The 20,524-nt window shown below is 48.3% G+C and overlaps 1 protein-coding gene across 1 annotated transcript; it reads right to left on the bottom strand.

The window, feature by feature from the left end:
- Window positions 1–8,725: 8,725 nt before the first annotated feature.
- On the bottom strand, window positions 8,726–19,528 carry LOC146180591 (uncharacterized). The gene is made up of 2 exons (XM_084576087.1): window positions 19,303–19,528; window positions 8,726–8,930 (listed from the first exon to the last, which is right to left on the bottom strand). The coding sequence occupies exons 1-2, from the start codon at window positions 19,478–19,480 to the stop codon at window positions 8,818–8,820; spliced, it is 291 nt and encodes a 96-aa protein (XP_084432213.1). The 5' UTR covers window positions 19,481–19,528; the 3' UTR covers window positions 8,726–8,817.
- Between the last annotated feature and the right edge of the window lie 996 nt (window positions 19,529–20,524).

Below are 20,524 nucleotides of genomic sequence, written 5' to 3'. Positions count from 1 at the left end.
CACAGCTTGGAAAATGCGGAGGAACAAATGTCGGAAATATGAGAAGACCAAGTTAAATCATGAGTTAAGGTTACCCCTAAATATTTATAATGTGTAGTCTCCTCAATTAAATGATTAAGCAGGCTTTAAGAGAAATGACTGATATGCGTTTTACGTGAAATTCGCAATAGGACTGTTTTGTCGAGGTTTAATTTCATGTCCCATTTAAGACACCATTGGTGAACAGCTAATAGCGAATTTTGCAAGGTGTAGTGATCGTTGCACTCATTTATGGTCTTAAAAAGTATGCAGTCATCTGCAAAAAACCGCAGACGCTGATTCGTCCGTCCGGGGCCCCGGGCTGTCTGCAGACGGCAGCGGGGGAGGGGGACGCTACGGCCGTACGGTGCAATGCGTCTGGCCAGACTTCAGTCGGGATCGAGACTCTGAAAGTGGTGGTGGTGTGCTCGCTAACTGCGCGTGTGTGTGGTGCGTCAGCCAGGGAGCGTCTGTTCGTCGCAAGGTGTCCGGTCCAGCGAGGAATGTCTCTAGCGAGCCGACGACGACAGCACGACGCTCACCTCGGATCGGACCCTACCACCCCGAACAGCTAAGCACTCGCTACACTGTCATCTTGGGAACTCTTTCTTTAATTCTTCCCTTCCAAATTGTTCGGTGTTGTATATTGTTCATCTGTATATTTGGATGCTGTTATTCTGTTCTGTTTATGCTGTGCCACCTGCTTTTTTGGATTAGGATTTACCAGTTTTAAATGTGCTTATTTTTGTTTAGAAATTAAATCCTTTTCCTTTCATTTCCGACTCCTGTGTCGTGCCTCCGGTCGGTCGCTGATCAGGCGTGGACCTATCGCCTGTTAGCCACCTGGTCCTGCATTAGATTTAACACACGGGTAGAGGTGTTTGTCCCTCTTCCCACCAGAACTGGTAATACTGAGAGTGCGGGGAGACATTGGCAGCGGCCTTTCGTCCCTCACTCCCATATCGTGACAAACTGGCGTCCGCGTACAGGACCTTGCGCTAACCTCGATTAGCCCTGACCGTGAGGCAACGGCACAGCAGCGTGCACGTATTTGTTTTTCGTCTGATTTGTTTTGTGCAAGCGTGATGTCTGAAGCAGAACGCTTAGTCGCGCTTGGCGAGAAGCTGGGTCTGCAGGGAGCAGAACTCCACGAGTTTCTGAGGGAAGAGCGGGCGGCGGAACGCGAGCGGCGTAAGCTGGAAGATCAGCGCGAAAAAGGGCGCTATGAAATGGATAAGGAGTGTTTCGAGCTGAAGCACGAGGAAATTAATAAGGAAATAGCTCTCCTTCAACTAAGGGCGAATGCTGACGTTAGCGTCACTTCAGCCAGTGAGCCCAGCCCGTCGGGGATTGCACCCCAACCCCTCGTCGTTCGCCCGCAAAAATTGATGGCCCCATTTAATGAAAAAGGGGATGACCTTGATGCGTACTTGACGCGGTTCGAGCGTGTCGCTGAAGCACAGCAGTGGCCACGTGATCAGTGGGCCACTGCTCGGAGTACTTGCCTCACGGGCGAAGCCTTGAGTGTATTCAGCAGAATGCCAGCGTCCGACTCAACTGACTACGACAAGGTGAAGCATGCTCTGCTCCTCAGGTTTCGATTAACTGAGGAAGGATTCCGCCAGAAGTTTCGAAACGAAACACCGAATGATTACGAAACTCCCTCGCAGTTCGTTGCTCGTTTGGAGAAATACTGGGGAAGGTGGATAGAGCTTTCGAAGACGGAAAAGTCGTATGAAGGGGTTAAAGGTATCCTTCTGACAGAGCAGCTGTTAGAGAACTGTGCACCAGCCATGGTCACATTCATAAGAGAGAACAAGTCCACGGACCTGAACGATTTGGTGCAGCGAGCCGACGAGTACGTGATGGCACGAGGGGCCGTCAACTTCGGCCGAAGGGAGTCAAAGAGAGAGGGTATGACTGCGGGCAAGGTAGTCGAACATCTGCGTGCGCCGGCATCGTCCTCCAGGTGCTTTATATGCTCAAGACCCGGACACATTGCGGCGCAGTGCAGGGCGAACCGCGGCTCACCTCTACAAAGGAACCGTGACTCGTCCATCTCGAGAAACGTGTCGGCCTGCATACAGGATGGTTATCTGGAACTTAAAAACGGGCAGCGCGTCATAATGGTAAATGCTACCGCGTCGGGAGAAACAGCAAGCTTGCCCGTCGTAGAAGGTGTCATCGGCGGAAGGAAAGGGAAGGTGTTGCGAGATACAGGCTGCAACATCGTAATAGTCAAGCGCAGCTTTGTAAGAGACGAGGAGATGACTGGAGACTACCTGGCTGTCTGCTTAGTAGACCGTTCGGCTAAGTTGCTCCCGAAGGCCCGCGTTAGAATTGACACCCCATACTACCGAGGCGAAGTTATAGCGGGCTGCATGGAGGACCCAATATTTGACCTTGTCCTCGGAAACATCGAAGGGGTACGACCTCCAAATGCACCAGATGCTGCGTGGAAGCCTGAGGACTTAGAGATGAGGAAAACTCCCAATCGGCACAAAGTTCCCCACGACAAGGGTCCAGACCAGGGCGTCATGCCCACTGCAGCTGTCACAACCCGCCAGCAAGCAGCCCGAAAATCCAAAGGTGGATTCTGCAAGCTGCGGACTGCTACGGAATTACCTGATGTGAGCCCCGACCAAATGAGGCAGGACCAGCAGGAAGACAGCAGCCTCCTCGCTTGTTTCGAGGCGCAAAAGCAAGGGAAGAAGACGAAGTGCAAGGGAGGCGGTCTCTACACATTCCTTCTTCGCGACGGCCTGTTATACCGGCAGTATGTTCCCGAATGTGGAATGAAGACGAACCAGCTGGTAGTGCCCCAGAAATACCGGGGTAACGTTCTCCAATTGGCACATTATGGGCTGATGGCAGGGCACCTAGGTAAAAAGAAAACAACTGATCGCATTTTAGCAGACTTCTACTGGCAAGGATTGCATGAAGACGTGAACAGACATGTGGCCTCATGTGACATATGCCAGAAGACTGCGCCACGCGGCACAGTGCGGAAGGGTCCCTTGGAACGAGTGCCTCTCGTCGACACCCCATTCAGCAAGGTCGCTGTCGATATACTGGGACCCCTCAAACTAACGACTTCCAAACTACGCCACTGTGGCAGCTTTCTTGACAACCCCTAAGTAAGAAGCTAGCGCCCAACAGGGTAAAGTGGAGGGACCGAGAGGAACGCGCCTTCAAAGAATTGAAAAGACTCCTCTCGGAGCCACCCATACTTCAGGTGGCCGATTTTGATCAACCTTTCGTGCTTCGAACGGATGCCTCTGACGAGGGGCTGGGAGCCGCACTTCTCCAGAGTGACCGTGTTTTTCTCCAGAGTAACCGGTCACCGTGTTTTTTTTATTTATTCTCAATATTCAATGCGTTGTGCAGTGTTATATTGTTCTATGCGTATGTATTGCGCCTTGTTTTATAAGTGATATGAATTCAGTGCAATATTCTTGTGTGGCTTTCTGCGAGCGTGATCGAATTTTACTGCGTTTTTTTTTTTTTGTGAAAGGTTATTGTGAATAACATTCTTAACGCCGGGGTGGTGAAGCAGAATTCGCCCGTGTTGCGACCGCCAGACGCGGTTGTTGAACCCAGCGCCGGGGACGCCGTCTCGAAAGTTCCGTCCCACAACCCCCCCTGTCTGGCTCCCGACTCCGGGAAAGCGGTGTTTCTGGGAATGCGAGCGTCTGCGAGGGCAGCCGGCGGCTCGGGCCGAGATGTTTCGGCCGGGAGGTTTATGTTTTACCGCAGACGCTGATTCGTCCGTCCGGGGCCCCGGGCTGTCTGCAGACGGCAGCGGGGGAGGGGGACGCTACGGCCGTACGGTGCAATGCGTCTGGCCAGACTTCAGTCGGGATCGAGACTCTGAAAGTGGTGGTGGTGTGCTCGCTAACCGCGCGTGTGTGTGGTGCGTCAGCCAGGGAGCGTCTGCTCGTCGCAAGGTGTCCGGCCCAGCGAGGAATGTCTCTAGCGAGCCGACGACGACAGCACGACGCTCACCTCGGATCGGACCCTACCACCCCGAACAGCTAAGCACTCGCTACACTGTCATCTTGGGAACTCTTTCTTTAATTCTTCCCTTCCAAATTGTTCGGTGTTGTATATTGTTCATCTGTATATTTGGATGCTGTTATTCTGTTCTGTTTATGCTGTGCCACCTGCTTTTTTGGATTAGGATTTACCAGTTTTAAATGTGCTTATTTTTGTTTAGAAATTAAATCCTTTTCCTTTCATTTCCGACTCCTGTGTCGTGCCTCCGGTCGGTCGCTGATCAGGCGTGAACCTATCGCCTGTCAGCCACCTGGTCCTGCATTAGATTTAACACACGGGTAGAGGTGTTTGTCCCTCTTCCCACCAGAACTGGTAATACTGAGAGTGCGGGGAGACATTGGCAGCGGCCTTTCGTCCCTCACTCCCATATCGTGACAATTTACCACACCCAACAAGCTGTCAACTGCGGCTTCTTCTCGATTCTTGAAGAATTCATAAGGAATATCGTCATGTCCAGGCGCAGTTTTACCATTCGCTTCTTCTATAGCAGCCAATAACTCCAATTTGGTAAATGGTAATGTTATTCCTGTTTTATCAACCGCATCCACTGTCGGTGAAGGCGCGGATAATGTGCGCGGTTCGGAAAGAAAGGGGCAGCAGCCTGATCTGCAAACTCCTCTGGTGTAAGCTGTAATGCGAGTCTAATACTTTCTGCATGATCTTTAACCTGCCGCCTCTTTTCCATGCCATGGAAAGTGCTCCAGAGGGTCTTGTTAGTTGTTCCTGAGCCCAAACGACTGCACCACTCATCCCATCTCCTATGAGCCAGCTGTTTTTCATATCGGCGTGCCTGTGCCGTTACTCTATTTACCTCAATTTTTCTTTGCACGTCTTCAGGATGGCGACCAGCCTGTATCTCAGCCTGTTTTCGGCGTTCCCAAACTTTTAGTATTTGCAGGTCGGGAGTTGGCTGATCTTCGTTCACTGTAGTTGTAATGGTATGATCCTTGAGTACCGTTTGAAGGGTGGTAACGAGAGTATTCGGGCTAACTGAATTCGTTCGAGTATCCTGCCGTACACCATCCCAATGTGTAACAGAAGCTTTCTTTCGAATTTTCTTAATGTGTCCCAAATTAAGACCAATACTAATGGGGACATGGTCACTTCCCCACGCATCTAATTCCGCCTGCCATTGTGGTGCACCAGGGCCCTTCCGCCACGTCAAGTCTGGTGAGCGTGTTTTTGTTGCAGATAGTGTTGCGACTCCTGGATGATGTAGCAGCGTAAATTCCATTTCTGTAAAGGCAGTATGAACTTGATCACCCCTTTTAGAATCATAATCATATCCCCATACGATGTGCGGAGCGTTAAAATCTCCACCGATTAGTATCGCAATTCCAGGGAATGAATGGCGAATATGCTTAACCCATCCAAGATTAAGTACTGTGTTTCTTGGCCGACCGTACACGGACACTAATATAAGGGGCGTTTTGTTCGGACGCGTGAGTACAGCAACTACTTCCTGCTGAGTGTTGCACCACTTGCTCAAGGCATGTGGCGTTTGGGGAATGTTGGCCCTAATATAGACGGCAGCTTTTCCTGGCGTTTCGGTCTCTGCTCTTGCTCGTTTATCAGGGATAGAAGGACACTGGTACCCTATATATCCTGTTATTGAATATAACCTATTGTGCTCCTGCATCAAGAACGCCCACGAATGCAGCTTGTCGTACAATAAATTTGTCTTTATTTCCCCAACTTTATTTGAGAGCCCTCTGCAGTTTCATCGCGTAATCTGTTGCCACTTGTTTCGGCTACTTCTATCCATGATGTAAGCTGCTCTGAATGAGGTGTGTCAGTTGCGTAAGTGTGTCCAGTACCGCCTTCCAAATAGGCGTGTTATCGGCAGGTTTACAATTCGGAGCATCCACTACCCTTGCTGTCGTACTGCCTGCAAGCGTTTCTTTCTGTTTTTCTGAGCTTTCCTTTCGTCGTTGGGCTATATGTGCTTTCTTTTGTCGCAGCTGTGCAATTTGTGCTGAAAGCATCGCAATTTCTTTTTCTATTGCATCCTGCTGGCTTGTGCAGTCTTTAAGGTCCGGAAAATCATCAGCAGTGAATGCCACTGTGCTCCGTTTTGTGCGTCGTCCATTTTTTAGCGTAGAAGCAAAAGATGCACTGTTCTGTGCAACCACCTCAACAGGCTCTTCTTCTTCTAGCGGGTCATCAAACAGCTCTTCGGCCAGAGTTTCAAATCTGTTTTTAACCATTAACGGTGCATATTGTTTATGTCGTCCAGCCCTTGCTAACTCGAGCTTTCGCTTTTTTGTCGGACACTGAGATGAAGCGATATCGTGATCATCAGATTTGCATAGGCCGCATTTGAATTTCGCTTCTCCAGATTCAGTTATGTATTCGGGGTTAACTCCATATGGACAAAATTTCTGCATATGGCCTTCTCTGTAGCACCTGTAACAGTGAACCGGTCTAGGTTTGTACGTTTTGGGTCGCACTATGCGGCCGTTGTAGTAAAATCTGTCCGGAAGAGTATCTGGTCCCTGTAATGTGATGAGAAAAGTGCCTCTGTTCCCCATACGACGTGCGGCTAACACAGTATGTGTTCCTGATATGAGGTCTCTGGCCACCGTCTCCGGGAAATCTTGTAGGTCTAGATCATAGACGACACATCGCTGAGTATTTGGACCAGACGCAAAATACGTCTGGACAGGAAGATACCCCTCTGTCGTGATTGGAATCTGTGTTACTGTGGTCATTTTGCGTACATCCTCAATGGTGGATAAATGTACTGTAACAGCATTAGATGCCCTGTGGCTTACAAACCCCTGGTAACCTGTGGTACCAAGCGCTGCGTCTATTACTCTCTGCATAGCTCTGGTGGGTATCTTAGTGATATCAAACTGCACTGTTGGTCTGATATGCACTCTGAAGGATTGCTGCAAGGCTGGTGTTGGATACGCAGAAGCTAGCTTATCAGGGGCGGCCCTGACCTTTTTTGCGGGTGGTCGTATTACCTTCTTTTCTTTTTTTTACCTTCGACATTAAACTACTGCACTCCCTACAATGCATTTCTGTTTTGAGCCATCTCTATTAAATTCGGTGTAGCACCATATTTTCCTTACAGTCCAAAAAAAAAATTGTAGCATGTGCTCCTCTGGTCTTTATTTTTTTTTTTTCGTAGATGAGTGAGTGAAAAAAGTCACATACTGCAGAGGGGTAGTACCTTGGAGGTAGAGGGTCATTTCTTGGTGCAATCTTAGGTAATGACTATAGTAAGGTTAACTTTGCATTTATCTTCAAAGCGCGAAGTATCAACGTCTGATAAAATGTAGTTTGCTGCAGAACAGCGTTCTAGATGAGCATTTGGTGACAATGGAATGGTGGCAGAGAGGTTTCGGGAAAGCACTGATTTGAGGACGTGTGTGCACATCAGTGTAGTTATGGGGGTCTTGTAGTAGAAGTTACATAACGACTGGCTACAGGGGTTGTTCAGTACGCTTCAGATTATACGTTTAGGCCGAGAATATGAACACGTTCGAGTCGTTTCAAGTATTGTGGTCTTCCTAAGCCCTACATATGCACCCATATTCTAACTTAGAACGCACCACAGAGCGATAGATTTGCGAAAGGGTTGCTCAATCACTCCCCCACCGTTTTTGAGAGAGCACATTTAGGACTCTAAGGGCTCGGACAGGGTTCTTTTTTAGATCATTTATGCGAGGTAAAAACTGAGTTTTTTTTTGTTTGTTTTTTTCAAACGTAACGCCTAAGCATTTGCGCTCCTGTATTACTGGTAATTTGGCCTGGTTTAAGTGTCGTAGCGCGGAATAAATTCGTAAACTTCACCTCTGTGAGAACATTCCAGATACTGCTTTTTTTCTTGTGAGGAAAACTTAAATCCATTCCTATCTTGCTTATTTAATTCATTTATTCAATGTGATTTGTACTTGTCTCTCAGAGGCAGATATACCGGCGAAGGTGCATGCTATCTATAGGTTATCGACATAGACATTATACGTTATGGACTTGAAGATTACATTAACTAAAGAATTAATATTTACTATCAAGAGTGTTGTACTTAAATGCACCCCTAAGGTACGCCGTTCTCTTTGGTAAATGTGATGGGAAAAGTTATGTCTTGACGAGTTCGGAATGTGCGGTCAGCCAGTAAGTCGCCCAAGCAGTTCTGCAGTCCTCAGCGGACGCCTAGGTCTGCTAGGTCGCGGAGGATACGGGACCTCCACGTAGTATTTAAGGCCCTTTATAGGTCGAAGACACCGATGCAGTGCTGCCTGTCAATGAACGCTTCCCGGACCGGGTTTTCGAGGCGGACAAGGTTTGTCAAGTGAGTATATAAGCCATCTAGACGCGGTTTACTATAAATACGTTTGATACAGAAAGTGTTTTTTATATATTTCGAAGGTAGTCTGCATGTGTTAGTGTTTCAAATGAAAACTTGTCATTCGTAGTACCTTGCATTAATTTGTCACGAAGAAAACAGTGCTACGTAGGAATCACTGTAAATGCGCTCTCTTTGCAGCGAATGTTCATTTTCAGATGTAAGAAAAGCGAAAGGTTGTACACTTGAGTATTCATTAACCTTCACTATTCAGTAAAATAACGACGTCAAGTAATCAAATCACCCAATGAGTGACGGACAGCAACCAAAGGCTACCACAAATGAACTGCCGACAAGAAGAGCAAAACATTTTATTTTTCAACTTCTCCAACAACAATCAGATCTTGCAGTGTGTGACCGTTTAAGGTGAGAGCAGAGATATTTTGTTACTATGGCAGCCTCTTGCAGACTTTGGCGTCCGGGTCGCAATACAATCCCTTCTTGCATTCACTCTTCGGTGGCACACCCATCGCAAAAGACAAGAAGCAAGACTGTCCCTCATCTGCGAGTACAGGGTAAAAAAAAAAAAAAAACGAAAGGAAGTGCGTTATACCGGAGCTGAATTATGCTAATGTGAAAGAAAACATGTTTACAAATAGGTAATTCAAAGCCCAATTCCGCGACGGCGCTCCATTGCGCAAAATTACTTTAGGAGTTACTTTTCCGTCCACTACATCAGGAACAGTAGAGAGTTTTAGTTTACCGTGATCCGCGATCCGCTACCACTAAATAGTTTTAGATTACCGTGATCCGCGATCCGTTACCGTGGCCCGCCACCGCGCGTTCTACTGCGCATGCCCAGATCCCCCTTGACGCCGATAGATGGCGCCACATACTCGATGTCGGCACGCAGACCTACCGTGTCGGGACCAATCAGCTTGAACGCCCCGCCCACGCGCGGTAGAGAGTCACGGTGGCGGATCACGGATCACGGTAAACTAAATCTCTCTACTATCCGCCACCGCGCGTTCCACTGCGCATGCCCACACCCCCTTGACACCGATAAATGGCGCCACATACTGGAAGCAGAGAAGTGACATGCAACTCACGTAAACTACTGTACTCGTGTTTGGAGCACAACAACAAAACGGAATATTAATAAAATCAACGTGCTTCAGAAAACGTCTTGCGCTATGTTGCGAACGGTGGCATAGACACAACTACAAAAGACATATTTCAAAAGTATGACATTATCCGAATCACACACAGTTATGAATTTAAATTGTTAAACCAAATCGGTTCTCTTATGCAGAATCTGTCAATTTTATTAAGCTTGTTGCGTCATTACAACCCCGGATAACGGATGTATGCATTGGAAACCTTCCTCACTGGTTAGTTCCCAATTTCCGCACTCAATACAAACTTCAGTCATTAAAACATAATTTACCATCCCCTCTCAACAAATACCGTAGACAGGCATTTTCATCTAAGAAAGAACTAAAAATATTCGTTGTAATCTGTGCTAAAATAATACGCGTCACTTTCATCTTCTCGAACTTTCTGTTTCTGTTTATGTGCCTTGTCTAGGTAAGACGATGTAGTTGTTAGTTTTGGTTTGTGATGTGCTTCTGCATTACAACAGCTTCTATTTCACATGCATCTGCGTTTGGCACTAACTAGGCTTGTACATATTTTTGCGGTTTTGAGAGTGGATTGCTTTTATTATTGTTTATGTAAACTGTAAACTGCGTCAACTCCTGTCTTGTACTTTGGCCCCTGGGCCGTCGTCAAGTTGCTGAGTGCAACTTTAGCCCAGGGGCCATTCAGAGTTGCTCTGAAAAAATAAATGAATTGTATTGAATAATGTTAGTAAAGTAGAAACAAAAATTTTATAAATAGAATGATGATTTAGTTAACCAATCTAAATCAATAATTAAGATATAGGTCGAAAAATGAACATGATAGCAACTGCTACCACCCCGTTTTAAAGAGGACGCTCCTAATTTCCATCCATCCATTCAGCACATAGACCTGCCGCTTCGGGACTCATCAGCTTGTGCGCCCCGCCCACGCACGGTAGAGGGTCACGGTGGCGGATCGCGAATCACGGTAGGCTAAATCTTTCTACCTACCAATACAGATTGAGTAAAATCGCTAAACATGTTTGTTGAATATTGACAGTGTGCTTTATGTTTAAATCGTTATCTCAAAAACACGTCACCTAATTAGAATATCGTCCTTTGCGGTTTTCTTGGCACGTTCTTTGAGCTCCTTAATGCAGCACGCGACACAAAATTGATAAATGTGTCTCCGAGTACAAAACTAAACAGCATCCTTTTTTTTCTAACGCGAAAACATTATGTGGCTCACTGGCAAAGAACCCCTGTGCCGTCCAGAAAAAAAATAGCATCCAGAAAGGCTGTGACGTCACAGTCTCAGGACCTCGCTCGGAAATTTCAAACACCTCACAAAGCTCGCGTGAACGTGACGTCACGTGTGAATAAAACATGACACGTAATGCAAAATGAAGACAATCGCACCTCTCGAATTATTTACTATAAACTAATGAATTTAGCTTGAAGAAAGATTAAGTTACAGGGGGGGACGTAACCCGCGACCCTTGCGTTGAGAGCTCACCCCTCTACCAACTGCAGGCCAGGCAAAGGGCGCTTTCATCACTTGGTGGCAAGCGGGATTTATATTTAGGTCGTGTGGTCGATGAACTTCTAAAGAAATCTCGAGATGAGACATTAAGGCTTTCGCATATAAAGCACGTTTGTATTCTTAGGGGCCCTCGGTATTTTTGTTTATTTTGAGTAACAAAACGTGCGTTATGAATTCGTACCGTAATGCCTGCAGCATATGATGCTACAAGGAAACTTTGAAGAACCCATACTGGGCGAAAAGTTTGTAGCATATATTCTTAGAAGTGAACGTGGATGAAAAAAGCATTAAAAAAGCATAGCCCTTATAGGTAGAAACATGAGCAACCTGATAGCTTTGGGTTGTGTTCACAGCATGTTCGTAGCGTTTTATCCTTAAGATCCTTCAGAGGATCCGGAATACCTCTTATAACTATAAAACGAGTACCTGTGTAATTTCTTTTTCAAAATTGGCAAATTCAATGAACTATGGCTCTGCCAAGTAACTCTTTACCTTGTACAACATGTCGCTGGATTCCTCGCCTTTTTGTATCTATACTGTTTCATGATGCCGAATGGAATTATTTCAGAACTCGTTCCTTTGCGGTCTGTGAGTGTTCGCTATGTCAAATCCTCCAAAACTGTGGAATAGTAGGGTCCTAAATGCTGTCGCTACATGAGATTGCAATAGAGTTTTAACGCGACAGCATTAAAGAGGATATTACACTGAAAATCCGATGTCCGTTTCAGTTTTGAGTAAAAAGCAAAATCACGGACATGGCGTTGGCAGATGGCGAGTGGCAGTTGACATGGACGATCACTCATTCTTCGATTGTTTTTGCGACTTAACGAGACCACGTGATATCAGTAAGCCGGGAAGAGCTGACAACTCTGCTTGGTCATTTGGGTTGGGATGGTTTGGTTTGGTTTGGTTTGGTTAGTGGGGTTTAACGTCCCAAAGCGACTCAGGCTATGAGAGACTCCTTAGTGAAGGACTCCGGAAATTTCGACCACCTGGGTATCTTTAACGTGCCCTGACATTGCACAGCACACGGGCGTCTTGATTTTCGCCTCCTTCGAAAAGCAGCCGCCGCAGTCGGAATTCTGAGGTGGGATGGCGGATCGATCTTCGAGTGCTCTTAGATCCTTTGCTTCTTTTCGGCCACGCAGGCACGTCCACGCAGCTTGGTCAGAGCTGGGCTTTATATGTGGGCTGGTAGAGTACGCTGCCGCGTCGTACTCTTAAAAACGGAGCTTTAGCCTCCGCCCTCCCCTAATTTCTGTTCCCAGTTTTCTCAAGCTATGGCGGCGGTTGGACGTTGGATATCACGTTTGCTCCCGACACTGCGTCGCTGTTCTGTGCATGGCTCTTTATCGTCAATCAATTATTTGTTAGTGGGCCTTCATCACCTCTTTCTGTGATAAAGAAAACTTCGGTATCACTAGCTGGTGCCAACATACGCGCCTATCATTATTTTATGAACAGCTGCCACTGAGTGAAGTCCCTGTATCTAATATTTTAAAGAGGTAAAGGAGAACAAAAATATAAAACGTTGCTTTTTGAAAGGGCACTAAGAATACAGACGTCGTACCAATCAGAGCTTATAGGCAATTTTGAGATGAGCATGGCCCAATGTATTTGTTTTGTCGGCGCTTCTTTGGTACGAAGTAGTGTAGGCGATTTCTTCTCTTTTGATACCGGGTTTGTATAAACAGAGCAAGGCTATTTCCGTTTCTTTTTTTTTTTCTTTTACTTCTGAAGTAAACCGAAACAAGCACAACTCACGGCATGAAAGACTACTGCAAATAATATATTGTCACGGACAACAGGGCTAGAAGTGACTAAGACGACGGGACGAAGCTGAACCACCAGACAAAATTCCGCGCATAGCACGCGAGACAACTTCGGCCTCCTTTTCTTCCAGGTGCCACCTAAGAATATCAGGGACACCAGGTGTCATTACTCCCCCTCCTAAAAAAACGAAAGCACAGACTGGGCGCGAGCGATGGGCGATGCAAGTCAGTACAGAAAACGAATATAAAACGGAGGCGGTGCCTTACATAACTAAACGAGTGCATAGTACACTGCACATTACTGCGTGAAATACGGTTTCATGCGGACAACGTGCACCACCTCGGAGCGTGGTTGCCGACGCGAGGTCTGCACAGTACCCGCTGGAAGGACTTCGTATGTCACTTCTGTGACACGGCGCAGAACCTTGTAAGGTCCAAAGTATCGCGACATCAGTTTTTCAGACAAGCCGGGCCGGCGCACCGGTGTCCATACCCAAACTTGCTCTCCTGGATGGCATGTGACGTGTCGATGACGGAGGTTGTAGCGACGCGTATCCTTTCCCTGCTGTTGCTGAATGTGGATGCGGGCAAGTTGACGTGCTTCCTCGGCGCGCTGAGCGGGACGAGAGGATTATCCGTGCAGCACGGAAGCATGGCATCTAACATCGTCTGAACGTCGCGTCCATAGAGCACGCGAAATGGCGTAAAACGCTTAGTCTCTTGGATGGCAGTGTTGTAGGCATATGTGACGTACGGGAGAATCTCGTCCAAGGTCTTGTGCTGGGAGTCTATGTACATTGCAATCATGTCGGCGATCGTTTTATTGAGTCTCTCCGTGAGGCCATTCGTCTGTGGGTGATAAGCAGTGGTTTTGCGATGGCTCGTGTGACTCAGCTCAAATACGTCGTGCATAAGTTGTGCCGTAAACGCCGTGCCTCGATCGGTGATTACTTGGGACGGTGCGCCATGGCGCAACACGATTTGCTGCAATACAAACTGGGCGATCTCAGATGACGTGCCACGCTTCACCGCCTTGGTTTCAGCATACCGCGTGAGATAGTCGGTCGCGACTATAATCCATTTGTTACCGACCGATGTCAGCGGAAATGGGTCCAGAAGGTCGATGTCGATTTGGTCAAACGGTGTTCGGGGAGGCGCAATAGGTTGGAGCAAACCCGCTGGCTTGAGAGGTGGCGCCTTTCGACGTTGGCACTCATGACAGCCTCTGACGTAGCGATGAACGGCGTCAGCAAGTTTAGGCCAATAATAGGCTTGACGAACTTGGGCGAGCGTGCGTGCAAAGCCGAAGTGGCCAGAGGTGGGCTCATCATGGCAAGCAAAAAGGATATCGGCACGGAGGTCGGCTGGCACTACGAGGAGGAACGCTCGGTCAACAGTGCTGGAGTTCTGTTTGTATAGAACGCCATTCCGGACACAGAAAGCAGACAGGTTCCGAGCAAATTGCCGAGGGATATCAGCAGCGCTACCCTGCAGGTGGTCAATGACAGGTCGAAGGTCCGGGTCAGCTCGCTGTTGGGTCATTATGCCTGAAGCACTCACCAGTCCAAGAAAACCGCTCTCATCGTCCGTGCTCTCATCGACTAAACCGACGGGTGCGCGCGACAGCGCGTCAGCATCTTTGTGCTTCTGGCCAGATTTATACACAGCGGTGTACTCAAATTCTTGGAGGCGAAGACTCCATCGTGCTAGGCGCCCCGATGGGTCGCGGGGGTTAGCCAGCCAGCACAAGGAATGCTGATCGGTGACACTTTAAACTGGCGGCCGTAGAGGTAAGGCCTAAATTTCATGGTTGCCCACACAACCGCCAGCCATTCCTTTTCCGTAGTGGAGTAGTTTGTCTCGGCGCGGGAGAGCGTGCGGCTGGCATACGCTATTACCTTTTCGACGCCAGCTTGGTGTTGAACGAGTACAGCGCCAAGGCCGATATTGCTGGCGTCGGTGGTGGTGGTGGTGAAAAACTTTATATTTGGGAGCCTTACGGGATTACATTCTAATGACGGGTCGGCTCTTGGCTGCGTGTTGTGGCCGAAAGCTGGTGCTTCACAGCGACACCCAAAGCCCAGTCTGTCAGCCGCTTTTGAACGGCCGGGTCAGAGCTGGACACCGCAGCCTCCCATCGCTCGAGGTCGGAGAGTTGCCAAGTGGCTGGAGGGTGGAATTCCGAGCATTTGATCATAATATGCTCAAAATCAGCTTTAGGTGCCCCACACAGGGTGCACTGCGGCGAGAACAGTCCTGGATGGATCAAAGATAAGAAAGCGGGGGATGGGAATGTACGGGACTGAAGCTGGCGCCACGTCACCTGTTGTAGCTTAGTCATAGATTTATGAGGAGGAGGGTAGATGGTTCGTTGGTCACGGTAATGGAGAGAGATTTCGTGATAGGATACCATGCGCTCGCGAGCATCTCCCCAGGCAGTGGCAGTCCCTGCTCGGCTGACGTATCCTCGAGCAAAAGAGTGAGCTGCTTCGTTGCCTGGGTGACCCGTGTGAGCGGGCACCCACATTAGTTGAATAGGGTGTTCGGGTGGGGAGAGGGAGGCGAGGAACCGGAAGGCTGGGGTAGAGATCCGACCGCGGGCGAAGTTCCGTACGGCGGATTTAGAATCGCTAAAGATGGTTGTGGCTCGGGTGGTAGCTATGGCGAGGGCAACCGCCGCCTCCTCCGCCTCCAGGGAAGTGGAGGCAAAAGTTGTACCGGCCGCGACCAGTTGCAAAAGTTGGAAACAGCGCTGAGGGTGAACGCTGGGCGGGAGGGGTATGAGGCAGCGTCTACGTAAACGGTCTCTGGCTGGAAGCCATAGTTTTTGTGAAGAGCTTCTGCGCATGCCTTGCGGCGATCGACATGGTGCTCTGGGTGCATATTCTTTGGCAGGGGATGCACCTTAAGAACGCGGTGTATCGCAGGGGGAAGTGTATGTTGTGTAGAGCAGTGACCGGGAGGTGAGAGATGGATGCGAGCAAGGATGTTCCGGCCGGTGAGGGTAGATGATAATCGCTCCAACTGGGCTGAGCGGTGGGCTTCTGTGAGCTCAGCTAGGGAGTTATGGATGCCCATGTGAAGAAGGCGTTCATTGGAAGTGTAGCGGGATAAGTTGAGGGCGGCCTTGTACGCCTGTCGGATAAGGGCGTTAACCTTGTCTTCCTCCACCCGCGTGAGGAAAAGTAGGGAAGCGAGTACACAACACGGCTCAGGACAAATGCCTGTACCAGGCGTCTGAGGTCATGCTCGCGCATGCCGCGATGGCGATTGGCTATGCGGCGAATGAGGCGGATTGTTTGATGAACCATCACCGTCAGCTTAGTGATGGTTGCGGTATTCTTGCCATTGTTTTGTATCAGAATACCAAGAATCCTGATGTTGTCCACTTCTGGTATCCGGGTGTTGTCAATTGTCAAGAAGATGGGGGGAGGAGGGCCTTTGTCTGTACGACACCTAGGAGGTCGGAGTATGAGAAGCTCCGATTTGGTAGGGGAACAAGCCAAGCCGACATTTGCGGCAAAAGATGCAACAATGTCAAGTCAGCGTCTTCATGAAAGAGCGCAAGAACAGGGCTTGTTTGCAGTCGGCTGCGCAGCTCCGCAAAAGCCTCTTGTTGCTCGGTGCCCCACACGAACTGTGTATTATCGCGCGTGAGGTGAGTCAGGGGAGCGGCAACTTTAGAAAAATCGGCTATGAGAAACTGATGCTAACACACAGATGATATTTGCCTAGTATGGCTCGCTTAGTGGCCTGGTTAGAGCAATGTGATTCGAGGGACGACCTAAACAATGAAGATTATGTCTACTCCCCTTTATCCCCATCCATGGCCATGAGCCTTCCCATTCAATAAAGGACATTCAATCAATCAATCAATCAATCAAGCGGCGGTAGCACGTGCAGAGACCCAGGAAGCGTTTCAAACTTCTCTTGTTTGCAGGAATGGAAAATTTGGCGACAGCAGAAGTCTTGTCGGGATCTGGCCTAACGCCTGCGGCACTCACAAGGTGACCAAGAAGCTTCAACTCTTTGTAGCCAAAGTGGCACTTGAGCGTCAAGTCAGCTGACCGGAGAGCATCTAATACTGCGTGCAGGCGTTCGAGGTGTTCTCCAAAGGTTTCAGAGAACACGACAACGTCGTCGAGATAGACAAAGCAGATTTGCCAGTTGAGGCCGGCGAGGACAGTGTCCATCATGCGCTGAAAAGTAGCCGGCGCTGAACATGGCCAAAAGGCAGTACTTTGAACTCGTACAGTCCATCTGGGGTGACAAAAGCTGTTTTTTCGCGGTCTCGCTCATCGACCTCAATCTGCCAGTAATCGCTCTTCAAGTCAATGGAGGAGAAGACTGGGCGCGACGAAGCTTGTCGAGCGAATCGTCGATACGGGGCAGCGGGTAGACGTCTTTTTTAGTGATGGCATTCAACTTTCGATAATCGACACAGAAGCGAAGGGTCCCATCTTTTTTCTTTACCAGCACGACAGGGGATAACCACGGGCTGTTGGATAGTTGTATGACACCATCACAAAATATCTCCTGAACTTGTGCCTGAATCGCTTCACGTTCCGTCGTTGAGATACGGTACGGCTGCTGGCGGATAGGGCGGGCGTCGTCAGGAGTAATGATGCGGTGCTTCACGAGAGGCGTTTGCCGTACTTTCGATGAGGATGCAAAACAAGTGCTGAACTCTTATAGGAGGGTACGTAGCTCACGATTCTGTGTGTCCGAGAGATCCGGAATAATATCAAGACGGTCAAGTGGGGGCTGCACAGTGCTGACAGCCCCTAACGTAAAACATTCAGAAACATCCGCTAAGGAGTCAGCAAACGCGATGGCAGTAGCACGAAAAAGATTCCGGGGTTCGTTGGTGAAGTTAGTCACCAGGAGATCAGACCGGCCGTCGCGGAGGTGGATAAGGCTGCGCGCTGTACAGATGACGTGGGTGAGCAAAAGTGACTGGTTGCCTTCCGCGACCGCATGCCCGTCACGCAGTTCGTCGCAAGTAACAGTCACAAAAACACTGGCGCGTGGCGGAATCGAAACGCTTTCGGCGGAAATTCGAAGGACGGCGCGGCGTTCGCGATTCTTGGTGTTAGTATCAGCAGCTTTCTCGGTTGAAAATGTCACTGTGCGCTTTCGGAGATCGATAATAGCTCCATACTCCCGGAGAAAATCAACCCCAAGGATAACGTCACGGGAGCAGTCAGGTATAACGAGGCAGCTTACAGTAAACGTGGAGCTGCGAATTTGCACTCGTGCCGTGCACAGGCCACTAGGAGTTACGACATGTCCGCCAGCGGTGCGAATCTGCGAGCCCGACCATGGTGTCATGACTTTTTTTAGAAGCGCTGCTAGCTTCCCGCTTATAATCGAAAAATCCGCGCCAGTGTCCACCAATGCGCTAACCTTATGGCCGTCGAGAAGCACGGGTATGTCCAGCGAGAGTCGATGTTCATGCGTAGGAACTGTTGTCGGTGCCGTAAAATCCAGATCGCTCACAGGTCTCCTTGTCAGGGGGTCTTCGTCCCGCTAGGTGTCGGCGCTAGGTTTCGATCCCAGTGCATGACTCGTACACCACCGCATACCCAGCACCTCCACCAAAATATGTCAACGGACAACAGGGCTAGACGTGACTAAGACGACGGGTTAAGGGTTAAGTGGAGAAATATGGGAGAGGCCTTCGCCCTGCAGTGGGTATAATCAGGCTGATGATGATGATGATGATGATGATGATGATGATGATGATGATGATGATGACGACGACGACGACGATGACGACGACGACGACGACGGGACGAAGCTGAACCAACAGGCAAAGTTCCGCGCACAGCACGCGAGAAAACTTCGGCGTCCTTTTCTTCCAGGCGCCACCAAAGAACATCAGGGACACTAGGTGGCAATATTATTTTAAGCAAGTTGATCGGGGTAGTTCAATCGCGGTTTCGGACATTTCCGCCATTTCAGCTATCACAATCTATATAGTCGAGGCTTTCACAGGCCACCTGCGGTGAAATGTGTCGCCTGTGCTCGGTTCCTATTAGGCCTATTATATGGAAGTGGCAGAGGCAGCCTCGATATATGATAGTTCGTGAAAATGACCCTAGCGACAGCAGAAGCACCACTTAACCCACTGTTAGATCACAAATTGTTTATTTCGTATTTTGACAAATTCTGCATAAATTTGAGGCCGGTATAGAGCCCGTAAAGAAAGCGAATTCTTCAACTATCATGATCCGATCGTCTCCTGCAACTTTCCTTTGTAGCCGTACTCTTGCACTTAAGTACCTGTTATTGCTAATATTGATTACTCATTGGAACGTAGCTTTCGAAATGAGACGTACTGTAACGATTAGAAGATACGAACATTCAAGATCAGTTCGCCTCTAGCAATCGACCCGAAGAACTCGAGAACTACTCAAATGCTGGGCATTTTAAGTTTTAATTTAGACCACAGCTTAGTGTGCATCGGGAATAAATGGGAGAGGCAGAAAGTGTCACCTAGTTGCTCAATGCAGGCGTCGCAGCAGCCGCACACGCTGCCTTCCTTGCTGATGCGGCCGTCGCAGTTTTCGGCCGACACCTGTGGGCAGTCGACGGTGTCGCAGAAGCCGGGGCGACACACGATTGCTCCGGCAGCAGCCACCAGCAGAATGACCACGCACACACGTAGCATCATTTTGAAGGTACACTGAAGAGAAGAGAAACAGGAGCGCAGCACTGTGTTTACCTAACCCACAGGAAAAGGAAACGGCGGCGCCGCAGGAAGTTTAGCACATCGCAAACTGCAAGCATATGCCGGCGGCGGCTTCCCGCCGATACTTCCCTTTTGGAGCGCGCATTGCGTCCGCTTTCCACGGGAGTGGTTTTGTAGCAAGCAAACTGAGGCGGCTGTGTGCAAAGTAAATCAGTTTGCAAGCCGACGCCCACCTTATTAAAAGGTAATTTTACTTCGTTAATAAAAAACTTTTAGGAAACATTGTGCATGTAACTCAGTCATTTCGACTCATATCTTTCAACAGTCACTGGGATCGAGCACATTTACTAAACAAAAAATATTGAAATTCAAAAGGACCCTCCACTAAAAAAGAAAAATCTGGTTACAAAAATTCGCCAGTGATTCCCATTTCTATCACTGGTGCATGCTGCAAACTGCTTGGACACGTAGCCACCACCGTTGCCAATTTTGTCGAGAAAGTTTCGTTCTTTTCTTTGTTTCGTCGTTTCCTTTCAGCACATCATATTCATTCGATACCTGAATTCTGTTATAAGTACTCTACACCATTTACTTGACAGGTTGTCAGCCATCAGTGGTTTCTAGCCTTTTCAGGCGCATTTGATCAGATTCGTCATGATTTTTTTTAATTACGTACATGATGTCACCTAAATACAGTTAATAATCTATACACTTTGATAGAACGCTTTCTGAATAATAAAATCATTGATCTGTGTATAAAAGTTTCAAAATGATCACGACAAATAAATCAATCCAGCGAAGCAGACAGCAAAGGATAAGTATGTTTGTTTCCGGCAGAAAATGCTGCATATGGTTCCACAAAATTCTGAGGTTGAAAACCAATTTCTTAAAAATAAATACACCGCGCATGTCTTACATATGTGCATAAACGTTAAAATTACAAACCTTCGCTAAGGCGGTAAAACGTGGATAGCCATTTAAATGTGTCCTTATTAAAGAAATAAGTACGCCTGTATCGCGTATATA

Source organism: Amblyomma maculatum, chromosome 8 (assembly GCF_055883805.1).
Source record: "Amblyomma maculatum isolate TAMU_Amacu chromosome 8, ASM5588380v1, whole genome shotgun sequence".
Lineage (NCBI taxonomy): Eukaryota > Metazoa > Arthropoda > Arachnida > Ixodida > Ixodidae > Amblyomma > Amblyomma maculatum.
Note: the sequence above shows the minus strand (reverse complement) of the source record. Positions and strands in the feature narration are given on the sequence as shown.

Bases quoted from the DNA above. Each gene is read 5' to 3' on its own strand.
- LOC146180591 (XM_084576087.1), bottom strand. From the start codon at position 19,480: ATGATGCTACGTGTGTGCGTGGTCATTCTGCTGGTGGCTGCTGCCGGA. The intron at 8,931-19,302 runs GTGACACTTTCT...CTGTACTCGCAG, and splicing joins CGCCTGCATTGAGCAACTAG to ATGAGGGACAGTCTTGCTTC.